This window comes from Ischnura elegans, chromosome 5 (genome assembly GCF_921293095.1).
Source record: "Ischnura elegans chromosome 5, ioIscEleg1.1, whole genome shotgun sequence".
NCBI lineage: Eukaryota > Metazoa > Arthropoda > Insecta > Odonata > Coenagrionidae > Ischnura > Ischnura elegans.
Genome location: NC_060250.1, coordinates 120,355,888 through 120,378,166, shown reverse-complemented (window position 1 = coordinate 120,378,166; position 22,279 = coordinate 120,355,888). Strand labels below are relative to the sequence as shown.

Here is a 22,279-nt window from a genome sequence, read left to right as displayed (position 1 = left end):
TTCAGCCATCCTTACTTGCTTTCGCGATGGTTTTCTGGGATAAATTCGGTTAGAAAGACTTTTTATTCGTTACTTCAGGTTCTTTGCGTCTGCTGTCGACTACTTCGCCCTTGATTGTTCTTGAAATAAAAACAAATTCCCCTGGAATTCAGTGCAATGGACTGATTCTCTGCAAGTTAGTTTCGCCTGTGGCTTGAGACCGGAGGTCACCGTGATCTTATGCTTCACCTAGCCCCTGAAGAGCTAATAGAGTGGATCGCCTCTCAGTGTATCGGGGAATTGCTTATCCATTGGTGAAGCGATTAAGGACGTAGTGGATCCTCTTGCCTGTCTGTCGCGTGATCGGTCGATTAGAGGCTTAATTATAAACGGGAGTGATAGCGGGAGGAGGGGAATGTTTGGGGGATCTTTATTGTGGTGGGGAATGCTAGTTGGTCTGTGATCTCTGTGGGTCAAGCAGATTGCCCTAGATAGGGCATTTCGTTCCGTACCTTTACGCTCCGGTAAAGAGTCGTGAAGTTGCATTACTCGAGGCTGGCGCAAAAAAAGATGGGTTGCGGAGAGAAATTGAGAGGCAGAAGGGGAAGAAGAACAAAATATGGCGTCGACAATGGATGCCCCGGGCTCGGTCAATCCATCGATAATTCTGATTTTTTTTAAAGTTCCATTTTATGAGGTAAATGTTTTTTGTCTTCATCCATCTTCCAGAATTGAGGATAGTTTTTTATTTATTTTTGGGGAATGTTTGAAATTGGATAATCTGCGATGCAATCTGTTCTTATACAAGTGCATGAAGCAAAAAATCCGCGCTAAGTAACAGCCGAATTATATTCACCACCATTATTATTGGAAATCACCAATCCAGTTATGCTCTTTGAAATAGGCATTAAAAATGAATATTACTGGTATACCGGAAATGAATATTGCTGGAAAAATCTGCAACGTACCGCGCATCATTTTATGTGGGAATGAGCATGAAGAAATTATACGCCAAACGAGTTTGAAAGAAATCATATTTGAAATCAGCTAAGTACGATAGTTAATGGCAGTTAATTTATGACTAAGTTTTTCCGATATATTTAATATGCTTAGCGATGTTCTGAAATGAAGTTTATGAATTCGTGTAATTTTTTTCATCCTCACTTCATCATCATCATTATCACTGGTCGGCAATCCTAGGATTGGTTCGACGCAGCTCTCCACTCAGTTCTCCTATCAGCTAATCTTTTCACACCTACGTATTTTTCTCTTTTACCTCCTTCTTTACTTGTTCCATATATTTTGTTCGAGGTCTTCCTTATCCGCTCTTGCCTTCCTCTTGTCCCTCGACGCTTGTCTTCATCAGGCCATCACGTCTCAATAGCCTATAAGGTTGTTCTGTCTTCTTGTTAAGGTTTTCATTAGGCTTCTCTTATCTCCTACTCTTCTTAGGACTTCCTCCTTACTAACTTTGTCCATCCATCCTCAATTAAAAACTGGATTAAGAGGAATGTTGGGGGCGTTACGCTCTCTTTCTCGCTGCGTTTCAGTCAATATTTTCACCCGCTCAAGTGAAACTCAACTTTACCTCGGATTTTTGCGTTCGCCCAAAGATTTTTGAACAAAAATTTGACTAAAATTTGAAATTTCAGGTATAACACATACAAAGAGATACACAAAAAGGAACTGTCCATTTGAATTGTATACTCTTTCACCTTTCCTCTATTTTCATTCCTCTATTTTTTTATGGTTTCGATCGAAGTCCTCTCATAAAAAAGATGAATTTAAAAAGGGAAATTTTGTATTCGAATTTGATATAAACTGCTACCACGAGGTAAAGCGTGAAATTATCGTTTATATTGGAATTAATTCCTTACTTTGTGAATAATTTCAACCGCTTTAGACGTGATATAGTGGAAGTTCGACATATTGAAATAAAAGATAATTGCTTTGATGAGATGCATGGGAACGAAAGTATTCTTGTACTGAAAGTATTAAATTATCTATTACATTTTCCACAAGTATTCTTGTACTTGTGGAAAATATAATACTTTATTACTTCTGGAAAAGTACACCTACCTTTTACGTCGATATTCTTTATTTCACTCTTGATATGCAAACAGTCCGTTCGTGCGGGCATTTATTTTAAATCTACGAGATCACGTCCTCTTGCAAATTACCTGTCGGGAGCGTGCCAACGGTTTCTTCGGATGGACGATATGACGGACGACCCAATATAGCGAATCGGATTGCGGAAATTCATTGTCATGGCACCGTCGGATAAAAACAAAGTCATCGTCCCGAGGGAAGCAAGGCAAAGTCACAGGAAGCGGCGACGGCGGCCTTAGCGAAGCGAGTGTGACGGATAGCATGAATGGAGGCGTACCAAGCGCCAACCCAGTTACTCACCGCCTACACGCAACGCTCCCCCACTCCTCCGTCATACGGCACATTTGACACGCTTTGAAGAGCTTTTCTTTCACGTGCCATCGGAATCTGCCTCCAGGGGCTTTATGATTCAGGCGAGTCCCCTCGGGTCAAAGTCACGTGTTTTGTTTTTGTTTCTGCCACAGCGACACACAAGATGAGTCAAGTTCTTGCATAAATTAAGGATTAAAATCATTCGACCTATTACCGTAACCTTCCGAAATGACATCGTGGCCGCATTCAGTAAGGGCTTAAGAGGATGCATAGCCTCCCACTGGGCTGCTATTTACTTGCGACATATTGCTCGCTCGTGCTATCATAATGAAATTAACAATTATTGATTATTTAAGGGTGAGTGCGTTCGACAGGGATTGATCAAGCACCAACATGCAGCTTGCTAGAGGGTCAACAGATACACGCCGTAAGGCCATAGAAATATTACGCATAAAAGCGAAAAATATACGTGCATATTCACGTTAAAACAAAACTTGCCAGCAGTTAGTAATTCCCATAGCAAATCCATGCAAGGTTAGAACAATGCAAGAAAAAAAATATAGCGAGTAACGTCATTGCTATCCATAATAGTGCGAGAATAGAATGAAATTTTAAGTATCTCCGTTTCTCGGTCTATTTATTTCATTTTCTTCTCGTGATCACGTCTACCATAGTGCGACAGTAAACGTAGGATATGTTTCACGTCGACTGAGAAACTATCTTCTTCGAATTTACTAATTGTAAGTAAATTGAGCCTATACTTCGACCTACGCTCCTGCAAAGATTCCCATCCTAACTCGCCTAAAATATTGGAAACGCTGCACTTTTTATCCTAGCAACTCATCATGAATCTGGGCTGTACTCTATCGAATTCAGCTGTCAATCCTACTTCATAATCGTGGACTACTGCACGCGTTTGCGAAATCTGTGTGGAATATCCGAATTCCGCTCGTTGAAATCACTCAGCGACCTCGCTCATGACTGCGAACGATGTACCACGCGTATTCGCTGTCATATATATTTTTTATATATTCCTCCGTCCTAGCGGATCACGACCGTGTTGAGGTCGTACCCAACCCATCGCAGTACATTGCGACACACTAGGACACTCGTATGTGTGAATATCTGTCGTGTCGAGGGAGTCGCAGTGGGTGACAGCAGCAGCGATCATCGTCGTCCGTTGTACTATACGGGGCGACCTATTTTTCGCGAGTGACCTCCCAGGGGATGGCACGCCCGCATTGCACTTCCCAGGCGCCGAGGACACGCCCGTTTGCACTCTGGGTCGCCGGGTCTTTCTCTCACCTTCAGTGCACATGCCCTCTTGGGTGTACGGGCTGCAATATAGTACCTGCACTTACCGATTAGTGCTAAGAAGCGAGAATAGTATCGCCGAGGTAGTCGAGGTGAAAAGGGCCGGTGCTATCATGGTATCATTTAGTACATTAGTATTTGATTTTGGGATAGGGCCGAATTATGAATGGAAAAGGGAGTGGGTACTGCAAGATTTCTTCGTTGGTACTCCATGTAAAACCACTTGAATCGGTGAAATTCTTTAATAAATAAATTCAGATCCTTTTGGACTCATTCCTTTTGTATGTACTTTGGCAAAATATGATGTCAATTCAGAGGATTCATCGGAAATTTTCTAAGCATTTAGGATTTGATAGATACGTATGTCACATTGGCTGATACTTTTTATCTAATATTTTTGTATGGCTATCGCACGTATGGCGTTGTTAAGCTTAGTTTTGTTATCATATAATTGAGTAATCTAGTTACTGGCCTTTAGTTTTGATGAGTATTTAAACCACTGGCACTAAATTTGAATTGGAGAAATTCATGCTAGATTTTTAGGGTTCAGTCAATTTACATTACATACGCACAATTATTTTCATTTTCAACAGATATATATTTGAGGGCCGTGCCATCCGAGTAAATTCTAATATTTACAGCACCGTAGTGATATCATTTTTAAAAAGGAGTCATTAGTGAGGTATTTTATAAATTTATATTCGATTATAAGTATCTGTCTTCGAGTTTGTTGTTAAAGTTTAGTTTTGATGACATTGTTAGCGTTATTTTGGTAACTTAATCATCAAGGCAAGACTATCATCAAGATCACATTAAAATCAATTAATAGAGTGCAGGGTTGCGGATCGCTTTCAAAGCGAGCAGTGGCAATACACTTTCCTCCAGGTTTACCCTTCGACATTGTTATAATTGCCATGGAAAGTATGACACCTGGATCAACACTGTCAAGTGTACTGCTTTTAACACAGCTCGTGATCCCATTAATGAATGGCCTCTACTTGTACATAGGTACTACTCTACACGCCGTGCACAACAGGCGTATGGCGGGGGTGTTAGGACACAAAAAAAGGAATGGGATATGTACCCCATTCCTATGAATGAATTTTTGATTGAGTATACACTTCTTGAAGGCCGTTCTATTGTAAACGATAGCGAAAATTAGCTTCAAGGGTTTTAGAGGCTATAAAAAAAACATACTGGTTATTTTGCCCACTACGACTGCCTGCTCCTCCGTGCATGGGAACGGAGGACTCATCACTCCGGGTTCACGATCGTGTCACGGTCCCGGCGGGGATTCGAAGAAAGTGGGGTGACTGCTCATTGCGGGGCGTTATTGTGTTCTATCCACCGACCTCCCGTGCCACCCTAGTGCCATACTTTTCAAAAAATGTCTCCTCTAGGTCGACGCGAAGAAATTATCCTTTTTTCTCCTCCCCGCTTTCTATGCTTGAGGAGATGCGTGCGTAAGGAATGACATTTTCTCTCTTCTCGAGGTCAGGATACACTCTGGATCGCATTCTGTCACTTATTTCCGCTGTGATGACTGCGTCATCCCGTTAAGACGTTTTCTACCCTCATATTATGATTGCGGGTTGCATGCATGGAAGTATTGAATCGGTCAGACCGGAAGGATAGACAGAAGGACCTCTTTGGGTATAATTTTATCAGCATTCGTTCCGAAAACTTTGCTGACTTAGGTGTTAAATAGATAGTAAATCTGGTAAACGTCTACATTCAGAGTGAAGCTATTGAAAGGTTTGCTGTAAATAAAATATAATTAGTAATTGCTGTCCTATAATTACAATTAAATTAGCGAAATAACTAATATGCTTTAAATTAGGGAACCGTAAACGATGAGCGTGATATGTGAGAGCGTAAAAATAATGTGTTGAGCGAATTAAAATTGAATCCAAGGCTGCTGGGAGATCCATGCTTCATCTAAAGAAAGCATCGCACTCTAGGTTTGTACATGTAGCGTGAAGCAGTTTGAAAATTACTCAGTGAATTATCATCTGTAATAAATTTTTCTTTCGAACTATCCCTAATTTTCGTAATCACTAGATTTGAATCCGTCCTGTATATCACCAACCGATTAGGTGTCGTAAAATATGATGGTTGAAGTTCATTTCAGGAAACAATTGTTTGTATGCTACAGAGGAAACAACGCCTGTAAGATATCTTTTCCGCGCTCACTCTTTGCGTTTTTTCAACGTGTGAACACCTGTACGCTCAGCACTTTTATACCTATAAAGTGTTAAAAAAAACCTCCCCATTATTTTTACTGTTATTCGTGAAAAAAGTTATGAAATGCAAAACTGCTTTTACTTCCTTGCTCTGTTCGATTTTTTGCCATTATTATTGTGTAACGAGCATCCTTTTATATGTTCGCTCTGGGCGAAGGCGATGTCTGCCGGTGTTGATGCACAGTGAGGAAAGTAGCGGAGTCTGATGAATGACCGTGTTTCATCTTGCGTCTCACCCCCTTTTTTCCGATTTTGATGCCGCATCCATAATGCATGTTAATCGGTTGGTAAAGCCGGGAGGAGTGGTCCATCCGCCCGCCATTCGGAATGGGAAGACTGAGTCGAAACGGGGGTTTAGAACGCACGAGGAATATATGTATATATACGAAGCAAGTGCCCTGCTCCCTGCGGGGATAGAACGGCTGGCTATCGCACTTCGGATCACCTTCTGGTCCGGCAGGAAACTGCGTTGATGGAGGGCATTAAATGCAGACTCGTCATGCCTCGGGAAAAGGATGCGTAGATATGATGCACATTTTCCGAATGAGTAGGAAGAGGCTCTTTTTTTGCTCTAAAAAAAAAGAGACTCCTTTTTTTGCTTTGCTTGGCTTTTGCCACTTCGAAGACCACATTCTGTTGCCTTTGGTTTTCAGGTTCGATCGGACCACCTAAAAGTGCCGGGGTGATACCTTTAGCGTTCAGTCGAAGACCGAAAAAAAAGAATAAATGGGAATAGTTTTGAAGGCGTTGAGTTGATTGTGGTGATATCAAGTGGGCCAAAGTGATGCGCAGTTTATGGGCCCATGTGTAGTTTATGGGCACGGAGCGAAGAGGCATTTTGTAGGTTTAAACTGTTCTTTTCGTGCGTAAAAGCCCTCTAGATGAGCCTATTTCTCTTCTGATGTTACTTTTTTTCATTAGAGAAAGATGTAACTCAATGATTTTACCTACTTATTGGCATAAAAATCGAAGGAATACTTGAAAAAATGAGATTAAGTGATACTCAGCTTCTGATTTACGTCTTGCGTATTTCTTTTTTTTTTCCTTAAGTTTCCGTTTAAGAAAAATGACGTAAGAGTTCATCATCGAGGGGAAAAGTTGCACCTCTCATGTAAATCTTGTAATATTGAGACTACTATTTCTTCATTGCACTTCATTCTTCCTCACGCTCAGGCTACAAAATCTTTGGCCGAATTTTTCTTCCACGGCCATGGCGCGCCATTTCCACTCAAAAGTTAAATGCACAAGCTTTGGATTGAAGGTGACGTAATCATAACTATCATTCATCGATAGTTTCATGCATTTATAAATGCAACGGTTATTTTGCATAAATGTATGATATCGTTTTCTATTTACGGTCATTAGCAATCATGTATCGTAATTCGGCCAGAAATATATCAATTATATAAAGGGAAAGGCTGTTGATTTTTAGTGGCCATGTCCAATGAAAATCTAGTTTGATACACTGCAGTTAAATTTTATACCTTTTTATGCTTTTATGAGGCAGCAAGTCCATAGTCGGTTTCTGACCATGATATATATCCTTAGGGGACGGATAATACCAGCATTATTTCATGGTGTTTGCCACGTCCATTTATTCCACGAATACCCGTATGCGTCGTGTCATACTCTCGATGTTGAGGTCGGAACCCATATCATGTTGACCATATGTCCTTGGATAATTACGCAATACGGTCTCGCGGTAATGCCTTATTATGCTTGAGTTTCCTTGTTTGAGAATTTAAAACGAGGTTTCCGGGTATAGCAGGGGGCTGCATAAAATTTGGCCCTGGGGATGATAAAAAGTGCGACCCGTGTATTCCATTTGAGGGCATTGTTGTGAGATCGGAGGTCCATGCCTTTTGCGGCAGATGTATTGCTTTCTTCCTTATGCGCATGTTTAAATTCGACGAACGTGATCTTATCACCTAATTTCCTGGAAAGGAAGTCGTGTGCGATGGAAAAAGCATTTCAGCCGACGCTCTTGGTTACAACAGGGCGGCGCGAAGTTTTTTTTTTATTCCGGGAAGGAAAATTTTTCATTTTAAGCGTGTGCCATGAAATTTCTTTTAATACTAACCCGTAATATTTTGCATCCAAAGTTTTCCGTAGTTAGTAACTAATATTTCCCTTTTATTAAGGTCAAAGTGATTAGAATTGAATATTTATGTCAGGTTGCGTACGTGAATTAAAAGTTTCGGGCAATGTTCAATTAACATCTTTGTGAGGTTAAAACACCATTTGCTGCTTATACATCTAGCTCTACATTTAGTTGTGTACAAACTCTCCTGTGACCGTTAAATATTAAATATATTTACCGACTTTGAATAGGCTGATTTTGAACTGCGCTGAATTTATTCAGTCGCGAAATAGAGCGTCAATTTTTAGCGTCACTGACTCTGCTAGGGTGAAAAATATCAAATTCATGGGAAATATCAGCAAGCTTTTTTCCGTAAATAATATTTGTGGGGTACCACCGAGCTGCATGACGAACATGGAAATATTTTCTGATGAAACTTATTGGAAAGAATGTACTAGTCATGTTGAAAGAAACAACGACAATATTAGACGACTTAGCTTTTCTAGATACATTTACAGTGGAACTGAGTTGCCAAAAAAATCGTGGCGCGTAGCGTAAAATCGCCAGCTTCAATTAATTGAAAGGTATGACACTAAAATAATTTACTTACATCTGCTAAAGAAGCAGCCATTTCATTCAGGGCAGTATTCCTCTTCTCCTTGAGGTGGTATTCTGGGGATGAGATTTCGTAGAGTCACCTATTTTCTTCATAGGCATTAACTAAGAGTTCCACTGCTTCTTTACTCTAGGAGGCCATTTTGATCGTTGTATTTGGTTGTATTCCTTGCGGAAACGGGAGAAGCAAGTGGCATTATGGCAGGGCCAATGGTCACTCGCTATCGGCAGAGAGACTTCAAACTGATTCAATATTCGAGAATTTTTAGAACCGTAAAAGACGAGAGATATTTGACGGCGAAGAAGCCTTCAAAGAGGTTTCAAGGCAGAATGGCCGCTATTATGACGTTTCAATGACGTCATGTCCATTCGAGAAACCATGATCAATGAATCTTGAATAGAATTTGAAGCACAATTCTACTCATGGCTTCAAAATCTTTGCCTTTGTCAAGAGTATACGGTAACAGGGCGAACTCGCGGATATAATCGGTGCGCTTGGCTCAAATTTTCTGTAGTTTAAAAACGGTGCGTTTTCGACCTGAATATTAACAGTATTTTTTTCCTGCTGCCATCAGCTAATCTAAGGTTAAAATTTCTTGACGTAACTTTTCATAATTTGCGTACACAAATTCTTCGTCTCTCCCAATTTCACAGCATCCGGGGTCAGTGCTCCGCATAGCTTTATTCCGTCTACGGGGGAGGGGAGGGGGCGCTCTTAATGACGGAGTTTCCTCGTCGCAATGGAGGAGACGGTGAATCACTTTGGTAACTGGGTTGCCGCTCTTTTGTGGGCGAGTCTTCGACAAAAGGGTGCGGCCACAGAGGAACGTGGGTGGAGAAAAAACGAGACAAGGCTTCTCTCCTCCTCCTCTTTTGTTGGTCAGCCAGTAATTTCCCGAATGCTTAATAGCCTTCGTGAGATCGTTAACTGGGAAATTACCTCGCTCAAAAAAAAGTCTTGCGGTTTCTTTTGGAGTAGGTACACAAACATTGCAGGCATCGACGGGAAGAAGACGAGCTGGCTTCTTGCGTCATGGCAGTAAAAATGTAACCTAACGTTGCATCACCATTCGGTATTCTCTTGGCCTACATCCCATAAGGCTGGTGAGCAGGGTTTACCTTTCCGATGTCCGTCCCCTTTATTAACCCATTTCCTCCCAGAAAACTTTCTGCAAGCGAATGTGAATATATTCAAGTACATTACTGCTACCTTTAATAATCTAGTGAAACATTTTGGTAATAAATGAGCCTGTTTCTTCCGAATGATCGGTAGCCATATAGCTACACTAGGTGGTGACGAGTCCAGAATATGGTATTGTTTAATTTCTACGAATCACCTTGATAGAAATAATGAATCTTCAGGGAAAGCATACTCTTGGATGAAGGAAAGTTAAATAAACTATACATTCACTAACTCATAATTAACTTTGTGGTATTCCATTATAAGTTTTCTCGGATAGTTCACTATTACCAATACAACTACTTTTTTTACATAACTCGACCGGGGTTTATATGAGTTATCATCATCTACAGTGGAAACGAGACTCCAAGGCAGTCTCGCCGGTTACATTCCTGGGGCAGGGATACTAAGCGCGAGCTTTTTTCCATTGGTGGAAATGTTAAAAAATTGTGTGAGCTCATGAAATTTTATTCGTACAATTGCCTCTGTGCTCAATGGAGTGGGGTCGGGGTCGAAGGTCAAGGATGAGAATTGGTTGGGCGCCAATACAGGTAAAATGGACAAGCTTTCGCCTGTACTCAGAAAGGAGGGAATGTGGTTTCTTTTTTTTTGTTAATCAATCCTTTTAGGAATAAGGAGTTTCCTCAGGTTGGTCAAGGATCGAACTCACGTTCTCCTGACGGCTATCCTCATCTACAGGCGTAAATTATGATGTATTTATCTTGTATGCATATATGTATGCATGTTACCTGACGGAGGAAGAGATGAATTTTAAAACGGATGTCAGAATTCCGTCATTAATTTAGGTTATTCTTCCTAATATTTTTAATAAAAAACTTATTTTGTATACCCATCATCTATTATTGTAAAACCATTATTTAAACTATCTTTTACCGCATTGGAGATGCTGCATAAAATCTAAAACGTGTTTATGTTCTCTCTCGTTCATTCAGGCGAGGAGGAGGATAGCTCAGAGGATGCGGAGGAGATCGAGGTCCACCGGAGTTTCAGCACGGCTGCGGAGGCGGAGCCGCTGACGTCGACGGGAGGAGTCGGGTGTAGATTCCCCGGAGCTCCCGCCCAGTCGTCGGTGTCGTTCACGATACCAGGAGGCGCGGGTTCGGTGCCGAGGGGGGCGGGGTCCCCCGCGAGGCTGCCCACCAGCACCGTGGCCACCTACTCGTGCGAGCGGGGATTCGAGCTGCTGGGCCCTGCCAGGAGAGTCTGCACCGAAGACGGACGATGGACCCCCGATGGAATACCCTTCTGCGGTGAGCTCCTAAATTGATTTCATTTCAAACACTCGCGTGAAAACTCGTAGCCTTAAGAAATGTTTAAAATAGGGTGGTTTCCTATAATTTTTTTATTGCCTAAATCGAAAGATTATTACTCCTGGAGTGCGCATTTCACGCTCTTAGATTTTGAGTATATCTATTTTTCGCGATTAAATGAAAAGTGAAAATTTTCAAGCGCGCGAAAACGCGACAGCTAAGCAGGAACGAGGACGCTTCTCCTCTCTAGTGGGAATGATGGGAAAAGTCCGTGTGACGTATTTCTGGTTCCAGCTGTCGGCGTGTGAGGTGACCTTGGGGCGAGGCTTTAGCGCTGATACGACGCAGGCTGCTAGCAGGTAGCTGAGTACCCTGCTAGCAGGTAGCCCTTGGTTTAATTATGGATTATTAATACCTTATCAAACGAAGGAAACTTTCCGGCCATAGCCACTTTTAATTGGTGGTTATTAAGGCATGTTTCCCTAAGCTCTGTGGCTCATACATGCATTGGTAATCTCAGATGATGTAAAACTCCTATCTACTCGTATAGAAAATAGGTCCCTGTGACGTCACGTGGAGTGGCATCGCATGGGCGCCAATCTGGCCTTTATCAAATGAGGTTAAAATTGACCGTGGCCATTCGTCCAAACTGGGTTTTCTAAAGCCAAATAATTTGTATATTATGAATACACTAATGGTGGGTAAGGAATCGCAATCAATGCATTTCGTTTTCTTTGATGAAGGAAACTACCCTATTGTGTGAGCTCATGAAATGTTATTCGTACAATTGCCTCTGTGCTCAATGGAGTGGGGTCGGGGCCGAAGGTCGAGCATGAGAATTGGTTGGGCGCCAGTACAGGTAAAAGGGACAAGCTTCGCCTGTACCTACTCAGAAAGGAAGGAATGTGGTTTATTTTTTTTGTTAATCAATCCTTTTAGGGATAAGGAGTTTCCTCAGGTTGGTCAAGGATCGAACTCACGTTCTCCTGACGGCTATCCTCATCAGTGGCGCAGCGAAGGGGGGGGTTTTTGGGGGATAAAAACCCAGAGCTCACAGAAATTTTTAAGTTAAGTCTATTTTACTTAATTGGATTAATATTGCTTATAGAATAGAGTGAGGATTAATAAAATATCCCTCAGGAGGCCGTAAAAATCACCAGTTTGAACCATTTGCCTCAATTTTTTTCCGGCGGAAGGCCTCCGCACCTCACGCTTACCCTGGCGGGTATGCAATACCCCTTAGTCCCTCAGCATTAGTTGCACCTGAAACCTCCCCTAGCCTTAATTCCTCGCTGCGCCCCTCATTTTCATCATTGGGAAGGATAAGGAAGAAGGGACAGGTGGGGACGCAAAAAATAACCCAAAAACCCTGAATAAGATACTTTACCTAACCGAAGAATGAATGAGCTGGCCAGAAGGCACTCGCGTGGCCTCGCGGCGACTCCTGCCTCCACGCCCCCTACAGGTACACGTCACCTACACCCTATCTATCACGCGAGCGTCTGCCCTCTACGGTCGGTGGGGGGAAAAAGAAATTAGCAAAACACAAACAGCGGCCGCAACTGCGTGAGTAGTGACAAACGTCACAAATTATGATAAAAAAGTGAGGGCTGGTTAAAATTCATAATTTCTATTTGATTTTAGTGATGTTTATGGCATAATGGGATGCTGTATCAAAATCAAAAGAGGTTCACTATTTTCAGCGTCAATGGCGAAAGAACGTGCGTGTATATAATTACTTGGTGCATTATTTACAGTGGCCACAGGAAATTTTGTTTCCACAATATCAAATTTCCATGTGTTGCATTAAAAACACTTCCGTATTTTTATTTAAATCTGACGGATTATTTTAGCCAATGAAGAGCGAATGTTTTTATATTTGGCCCTGGGATAAAACTTTCTGTTCACACATTCTTGCGAAGTTATTTATGCTATCATAGGTAAATTTTGCTATTTGTAAGAATCAGTATGAGGGTTATGCTCTTTTATATGACAAGTGCTTATCAGTAGCCGGTGATAAGTACTTTAAAGTCAAAATAATAAAGGGAAATGTAAAAAAAACCTTTGTCAGTGAGCAATTACGTAATGTGGAACTTTTTTATTGAAAATGTATCCTTCTTTGATATCCTTCTCATTCTCGTAACTTTTTCGAAACCTTTTTAAAGTTATTACCATCTCAAAGGTAGGTTGAATACCTAACGGTACGCCGCAGTGTATTTTAAATGCTTCTCCTCATGAGAGCAGCAATGAGTTTTCGCCCCCTCAACGGGCGTCAAACGGAAAATGGGAAGTCTCTGTTACAGCGAAGGTGAATTCCCACGTTCCAACTAGTGTTGATACTATATATATGGCATCATGTCCCACTTCAATGGTTTGTTTTCGCGGTCAGTCCCACATAGGTATCAAGTATTTCTTTCATTTCTGCCGCCTTACGAGAATCACAAGGCCTGAAACTTGAGGAGTCCTCATTTGGAGCTTGATGAGTACGCTCGCGGGCGACTTTCTAAATCACGGCGTGCCGTCTGCTTTTAGGGCTAGATCATTTTCCGGGCCTGGGTGGCTCAGAAGGAGACCCGTGGATCGCCATGGGGCCATCGCAGATTTGGGACGGACCGAAGCAGCTCACTTTGCGGGGCCATTGAGAAGCCCAGGTAAACGAGCTCACTAGAAATCGCCTCCACAGAGTTCTTCGCTTGGTATCAAAATCTGCGTTACAATGCAGTATTTTACTGTGACCAATTGAGATGATCATAAAGTGGCGTCCTAGACAGTTTCTGCGAATGCATCTACATCTACGAGGGAGGTTTTTTCTCAACATCCGATAGCTGAGCAAAAACGCCATACAAGCGACAGGCGGGTACTGCGCAGGTGGGGCAATTGCGCGGCCTCCGCACCACACGCTAGAGTCATTTCTGACCGTAAGTTGTTAGTTTAAGGTTAGTTGCAATCTCATTCACTACACTGCCTCAATTGGTTCTCCCGCCAAGTGGGCACAGCGGAGAGAGAAACAGACAACTCGCCGAATGGCTTCAGCATTGACATTTCTTGACCTTTATGCCGATAAAAGAAAATTTTTCTTTCATTCAATGAGGCTAAAGTGCGTTACAGTGTGAAACATTACGCTCATTCCCATTCAAAATAAAAGAAGTGATATGCTGACTTCTTGAAGTGTTCTGATCCATGACAACGCCCGTCATCTCAGCGCTGATGCAGCCCAACTGCTCCTTGAGCAATTTTAAAGGGGCATTTTCTATCACCCGCCGTGCAATGCCGACCTGCCGACCTGTAGTGCCGTGTGATTTTCATCTTTACGCTGAAATGAAGATGTGGCTAGATGGCAACTGTTTTAAAACGGGCGATGGGCTTCAGGACAAAGGCATAATCCATTGGAAGTCATTTGCGGCAACATTCCATGAAGAAAGTATAGTAAAATATCCACAGGCACGACCAATTCCTCAATCGCCGAAGCGATTATGTCGAAAGGACACTACAAGTGTGCTCAACATTTAGCAATGAAATAATTTTTAATCGATCACTTCGTCTTCTGATCATGACCCATCGGAGGTTGATAAAAACGGCCCTCGTATATCTGCGAGCCAGCTATTGGGTGTTTGACAGGGGGTAATCTATCACCGATATGCAAGAGGATTTTCCCACATGCACACCACACGGTCATAAAAATGTTACGCATACTAACGAAATATATTTCTGCATTCATAGAAAGTGAAAACTTGCCAACAACTCATGAAGGCAATCTGCCAATGAAACTATAACACGCAAAGCATGGTGCTGGAAATGCTAGGAAAATTTAGAAATATACATTAAGGAATACGTATGTTAGCAGACAGCACTACAAGTCAACTAATCTATTAACCCATATTATCCCGGAACACATTTTTACCTATTTGATGTCCAATTTTTAGGTATTCTGCTCTATTTGTACTACTTGCAATGGGAAAAATAGTTTAAAAAAATCAGAACGTCATACATTTGGTGGGAGAGCCCGTGTCTTTAAACACACGGTGGGATAAAGCCCAGATCAGACTTGCCAGCGATGGATGTGAGGGTAGAATACAAAATAAGAAATTCCTGAGTTCTCTAAACAAATTCATTTCACTAACAACCAATAAGGCATTGTGTTTCTTACATATTATATGAGCCCACAAGAGAAGAGTTTAAGATTTTCTTTTTAAGAACTAATCATTTGAAGTCATACATTTTCATACTCAATAAAAACTCACAAGTGACACATTTGAAAATATTTCTGTTTTTTACAATAATATAGATTACAAACTTTTACATTTAATCCTTGAAAATTCTTTTTTGGAATATCACTAATTGGACTTACGCTTCTATCACTAAGTCCTTACGCTGCCGGTATAGTCTCTTATCGATCATCGATCGTCGATAAAAAGACATCATGAATCTATCTGCTCTACAGTGTATCTATCTTATTGTATTTTTATGATCTTTTTTACCGTATTATGCTAGCGTTCGTAAGATATGGACTATTTGGAGAGGACGACCGAGAGCTAAGGTCATTTGCGCCTCGAAAGAGTATTAGGCAAGGAAGGATAGAGAAAAACCCGGCGTCAGCATTAGCCTACTCGATTAGGATGGGGTAATGATAATCAGTGGGTTGATTTTACGATTTTAATTTACGATAATACGATTGGTTTAGTATGGTCTCGTATTTGAATGAGGTGACTGGCAGATTAGATTTGCTTGATGAGAAAATAGTAAGAAAGGCAAGGATGGAGAGAAATCCAGCGTCGGCATTAGCCTGCTCCTAACTAAATGAGCCAAGGGACCACGACTTAACGTCTCATGCGACGGACGGAGTGCTGTGCTTGAAGTGGCCTCCACAAGGCCTCCTCTCGATCAAAGATCGGGTAGCTTCTGAAAAACCTTTGCCAAGGCCGGGATTTGAACCCAAACTGCCTGGTTGGGAAGCCAGCGGTTTAGCCACCACACCAACCCGATCCCTCGCCAATTAATGCGCAATCAAGTTTTCATTCAGGGGATTCCGGAAAGTGAGCAGACGCGTTCGTTTGCAGGCGAGAGCAACTCGGACACCTCACTTCCGGCCACGTTTTCTTCGCTTTGGCGATTATGCGTTCGTTTAAGTTGGCCCCGCTTGCGGATTCGCGAAAAAAAGAGAAAGAAGTGAAAGCTCAAGAAGGGACTGTAAAAATAACGTGCACCCGTTCGAAATATCAACACGGAAGGAGAGCGGTCGGTTCCGGAGACGAAAGTTCATGCTACGGCACGTGATTCACCCACGAAACCGAAGAGTGGAAGCCCCCTTTAAAAGACAGGGCGATTTTTCGAGCATCCGACTTTTAAGCTTTAAATGATGAGAAGTTTCGGAGTCCTACCGTCCTATGCAGTGGTGGCCCAAATTGTGCGTTAATTCCGATGAGAAAAAAATCATTCACCATAGCGGGGATTCGAACCTGAATTGAACCCTGACTTTCGGTCGAGTAGCCAAGTAAGATGCCCATTTCCCCATGGGCATCAACTGGGGAATCGGGGAATACGGGGTTCACATGGGGGGCGCTGGTGGCGCGCAACCCCCCTTGCGGAGCTGCCCGCATTGCTGAACATTGCAGAACCACAATTGTAACTTTTCTTTATCTTAAGATAGAATTGTCTTGTTCATTCGTATAATCAGTTTAAATAAAAACTATCTTAAACTTTTCATTAAGCTTGATTATTTTTTTATTAAGATAAAAGTAAAAGTAGCTCAAAATATCTTATATCGCTTTGAGTTTTTTCTGTGTCCGTTACTGGTCCCATGGCAAGTGTTGTTATACGGAAGCAGTGGTTTACTGTGTTTAAAGTATACCGGTTTCAGCCACGGTAATAACTTTACGAAGCCACTCGTAATGCACAAATCGTGCGTCAATTCCGATGAGAAAAAAAGCATTCGCCATGACGGGGATTCGAACCCGAATCCCCCGATTTTCGTTCGAGTTCTTAAGCCAGTTAAGTTCATTTCCGCTTGGACATTAACTGGCTAAAGCACTCGACCCGAAATCGGGGAATACGGGGTTCGAATTTCGGTCAAGGTGAATGATTTTTTTTCTGTGGAATTTTCGTCTACTGTGATTTGAATCGGGTATTAATAAGGTTTTCTCGGGTTCCCAGCCGCGTGAGAGTGCCCATTTTTTCACGTCCATTCTCTCTCATTGTCCATTTCATCACGTTTCGAGGTCCGACACGTCCCTCGTCAACAGGGAATGGTGTTCGACACTTTGGAGAAAATGGACATTCTCAACCATCGGGATTTCGGAGAAATCCTTATCCAGTCTATTCGCCGGGAAGCACCTGATCCTTAATAGGGAATATTTTAGTTTTTTCGAACGTATAACATCGTTTCAGGCTTGACTTGGTGGAAGTTAGATATAAGTATCCATGATAAAACACAAGTGATAATTCCAAACTTTAATTCAAAAGTCAACTATCGACCATGACTTCAAAATATTATTATGTAATTTTCATAGTACTCCTTAAGATTTAGCTTATTTATTTTTACCTATGATACCAGTTTTACGAGGTTGTACAATGTAGTTTTATGACTGTTCAACGTAATGCATGCGCTTGATTTATGTCAGTCTGATTGTAATTTTTGGTATCTTGTAATAATTGGTGTCTTATCTCATAGGCGTTGAAACTAGGTACTTATGAGCTGCAGCGTCCGTGAAATAATTTTCTACGTACGTTATTGACTTAACGGTATGTGTATGCGCTTAATGTAAGTCAGCATGACTGGAATTGTACGGTATACCCAATTATCTTATCTCAAAGTGGTTGAATACTGCTTATGAGCTGCAATGCCCGTGAAATAATTGCTCCGCACGCTATTTGATTTAACGGTGTGGTAATTTGATAAGGTGAGATCAATGCGATAGTTTGTTTGTCGATTGGGCGATGTCATATATTTAACATTCGGATGAATGCCGAACAGCGGTTGAGCCGGCCGCTGCACACGATGGCGTGAATTGGAACAATTCTTTCTGTTAGTTTTTTGATGCCGTGGTTTAGCGGACAAGATTCTTTAAGTCAATTTAAGAATTGGTATGATATACTGTCGGATAACACCGGTGATATGCAAACTATTGAGCCTCTATTCAAACTATATGTCCGAATTTCAGATTTTATTTCTGCTATTACGATTTAATTAATATTCATTAAAATATTTATATCAAATACAGCTATGTATTTGTAATTATATAGATATATTTAAATAAAATTTAAGGAAGAACCAGCTAATAGCTATTTTTAGATTAAAAGACATCATGATAGACTAAGCCGTTCTTGTTGGAAGTTTTACATTTACAGTATGTAATTTCGAATACATATATGTTTTGAAGATGAAACCATTTTGGTCGTCAATGTTGTCACTACAGACTGGAGTAGTTTGCCCGAGGAAATATTGGAGTCATGCCCAATTAATACTCGTACTTTAATGACGAAGATGAAAAATTTAAATGCTTGCGCCTTTTTATATTTTTTATTATATAGCATTTTATATTTTTTTTAGTTTGCACTCGATATATTTTTGTGCTCTATGTTATTACCCGGCCTCATTGTCGACGTGTAACAATTTAAAAAAATAAAAAAATGATAATTGGGCAAGGGAACTCATCAAATCATGATATCAACCTTCAATTAATCCACGTTAAAACAGGCAGTGCACCCACAATGAAGGACGCTGCATATTCATTGACGAATGGATTTGTAATGCACGGAGTACCTACGCAACTACTCAATGTGCAGTCGGGGAAGGGATTAATAAATGCAGCGGCGATGATAAGGCTGGGGTGGTCACGGGGTGCGAACATTTAATTCCAGCCTTTAGTTCTTGTCCAGTCTACCATCCCATTCTCCTCCTCGTGCATTCCTCGGTGGCTTGGCCCTAGCTTCCCCTCGTTCACGCCGTGACGGTCGGAGGGGAGTGCGAGGTGTACCTCAGGGTATCGTACGCGGCCCGCTGGTGTGTGCTCCGGGGCCGTTGCCCACGGCAGCCGTGCCCACACACGTCTCGAGGGATGATGATGGCCAGCAGACCACGACGCTCTGACACGGAGGCGTGGCTTTGGCCGACGAACAAGAATTTTTTTTTCATTCTTTCGATGCCAATCCATTCGCGATGCCTCTCTTGCCCATCACCCTCCTCCGTAATTTATCATGTCATTTCCTGCGACCCTCGACTCTCTCATTTTGTTCACTTCAACATGATTGTATGTTCAATGATTTTAATCCCACCCCCTACGAAGAAAACCAAAAGATATTATCGTGGTAAAACTCAGATCTCTCATAAGACTGAGGTTATAATTTCCCTTAGTTTACCAGTAGCTGTCTATAGTCTAGCAGTATTATTAACTTAAATCGAGAATCATCTTTAATTATATCTTTTTGTGTATTAAATATTTATATATCCTCATTAAATTATAAGAAAAGATTTTATTTCTGCTGTGGTGATTTAAGTAACGGTAGGTAATAATTTTTATATAAAAGTAATAGCTGTGTATTTGCAATTTTCCAGCTAAATTGAAATAATTAATAGTTGCAGGCGTAACTTGGTGGAAATCCATAATCGCAGGAATAGAAGGATCAACAACTTTGCTATTTCCACATATTAATTTATTGAGACCGACCATGGTTTCGTTAGAGTTACACTATCAAGGACCTTATTGAAATTGAAATAAAATTTACGGAAGAATTAGGTGATACCTTATGCTAAATTAAAAGACACCGTGACAAACAACCCCACTCATGTAAGAAGTTTTACATTTCATCTCGTTATTTTGAATAAATATAGATATTGTTGCTGGGAAACCTTTTTGTTGAGCAAAGCAAACTATTTTCACCACAGAATGCACATATGAAAATTATTTCGTGTAATATTAGATCATGTTCCATCTTGGATCCAAATGTAGAAATAGCCTTCGGTGAACTGTTCTCCATTAGGGGTAGTAAGAAAATTGTAATTATTTTATTACCTATCTTACGAAACCAATCCTTCAAGTAAAATTTAGACGCCTTTTAATCTTCAGTGGTATATTTTAAGCTAGCATGAGGTGAAGATGAACGGTGGCAATGTCTTTAATATTTATTTTCGGCTGAATCTAGAAATAAATGAAAGGAAATAAATACATAATGGATATTTTTACATTTTATGCTGGTAGATCGAGACTCGATCCGGATTTAATAAAGGTACACCTGCGTATCACTTGCGTAGCTTGAGTATGCCAGGTGCTTTTGAAGAATTAAAACTTCTGGTTTTAAATCAGTTCTTCAGACAGCCTGCTATTGAGTGCAAACCATGTATACATGAATCCTTAGGGGTTCAAAAATTTATACGTGGTGATTCTATTTATATTGCCTTCCGATCGTGCTTCCTGTTCTGCTAGATAAAATGGATTTCCCGTGTTTTATTTTCCCAACGGAGCAACCACCACCGTATTTCATGGTTGATTGCTTTTATCGAGGTTTTTTTTCCGAACGATTTCTTACCTTCTGCTCTCGTGGGTGGTCCATCTCGAGTGCAGAAAGGCTGCTCTGTTTCTGAGCAGTTTCATCTACGCTCCCCGTGTCTACTGCGCTTCAAGGCAAAGGATGCGGCCACTTTGTACTTCCTTGTGTACGTTGATCTCAGCGGGAATCGATTCATATAAATTGGAACTAGAATTGGATGTCGGTCCCTTTTAAAGCCGTTTATGGAAATTTGCGAAGAACTTCTTGAAAATCCATCACCTTCCCATTACTTTCAATCTATATCCGATAATTTTATTGCACTATATTTCTCCATCTTCCATGGTTATTACTCTTTGACTTCATTCGTCGCAAAAAAGTAATGAGTGTTTATTAGCTAGTAATTTTGATATCTATTTCAATACGGAAAATATTGTCAGAGAAAATAGAAATAAAAGAGGATACGACATTATTTCATATCAAACGTAATTTGGCGATCTAAGATTCGTCGGTATTATTTTAAACGATACATTGAGATCAAATTGTGGACTGTAAAATCATAGTTAGGTGCCTTTTGGTCCGTTAATAAAAATAAACTCCTGCTGTACTCACCACAATGAGAAATAAACAAAACTTCTAGCTACAAAACAATTTATTAATTATGCTAAGTAATATGGCGCTATGCACGATGAGTGCGAGTTATGAGACCCATTTATAGCCAAATTAATAGTCAATATCAGTTCATTCTGAAAGAAGGTTACCGAAAGCCACAATGAATTTTGCTCGAGTGCATCAAATGTTTCTGCTAATATGCCCACGCAAGCGAGACTGCTGCTAAAGTTTGCTGAACTTCTCTCAACCGTTATTGGGAATTAAGGTCGCCATTACAATTTGAGATGTAATTGAGTCGGAGATTCATATTGTTTATTTTGAGAATTAATGCAGATCGATAGAAATATTCGGTTTAGCTACCGCAGTATCGTGAATAAGGGTTTATGTTTACTGATTAGGAAAGAATTCATATTCATCCGAGTGTGTTATTACTAAAATACGGATATAAATTGAAACGATGCTTTTTTAATATCCTTTGTATTGAGTTTAAGGTGAAAAGTCTTCTATCACTGCATTAGAGATCTGATGCCTCCTTCTTGTTACTAATGAAGTCACCAATATAATTATTGAAATTCCCTTACCATTCTGAACATTTTTGCGTCAATTTCATTTATTCGGCAAGCATGCAGGTCAAAGGCATATTGTCCGCTTCACATGTCAGTGCGGAAACTACTAATGTACAAAAAATATTCGCCCATGTTCGTTTACTTAAGATCTCCATCCTGAAAAGAAAAAAATAGGCTGCAAGTCAAAGTAAATGGTGGTGACTTTGATGTAGCGAAGAACGTGTTTCATGCTAAGAATTGGTCAAAATAAGAAGGCTCTATTGTTAGATAGATTTTAAAAGCTACAAAAAACAGCCTGTTACCCACATTGGATATATAGGTGTAGTTTCTGCTCAATGTAAGCCTCTGACCGGTTTTCGGTTTGACTGGAATTCAATCATTAGTACGTCGGAGGCAGTGGCGTAACTATGAATATGATTTGGGGGGGGGGGGGGGGAGGGATGGGATGGCCCGGGGAGGCGGCCCCCTCCCCACGCAACGGTGGGTCCGGGAAAATTTTTGAAAAATGACTAGCCTGG

General features: G+C 41.0%; 1 protein-coding gene across 2 annotated transcripts in view; it reads left to right on the top strand.

Moving 5' to 3' along the window:
- Positions 1 to 22,279, top strand: part of LOC124159479 — a 211,450-nt gene that overhangs the window by 33,563 nt on the left and 155,608 nt on the right. For both annotated transcript variants that reach the window (XM_046535311.1, XM_046535310.1), the window contains exon 2: positions 10,786 to 11,103. In XM_046535311.1, coding sequence (XP_046391267.1) covers positions 10,786 to 11,103 — 318 coding nt within the window. The remainder of the gene's footprint in view (positions 1 to 10,785; positions 11,104 to 22,279) is intronic.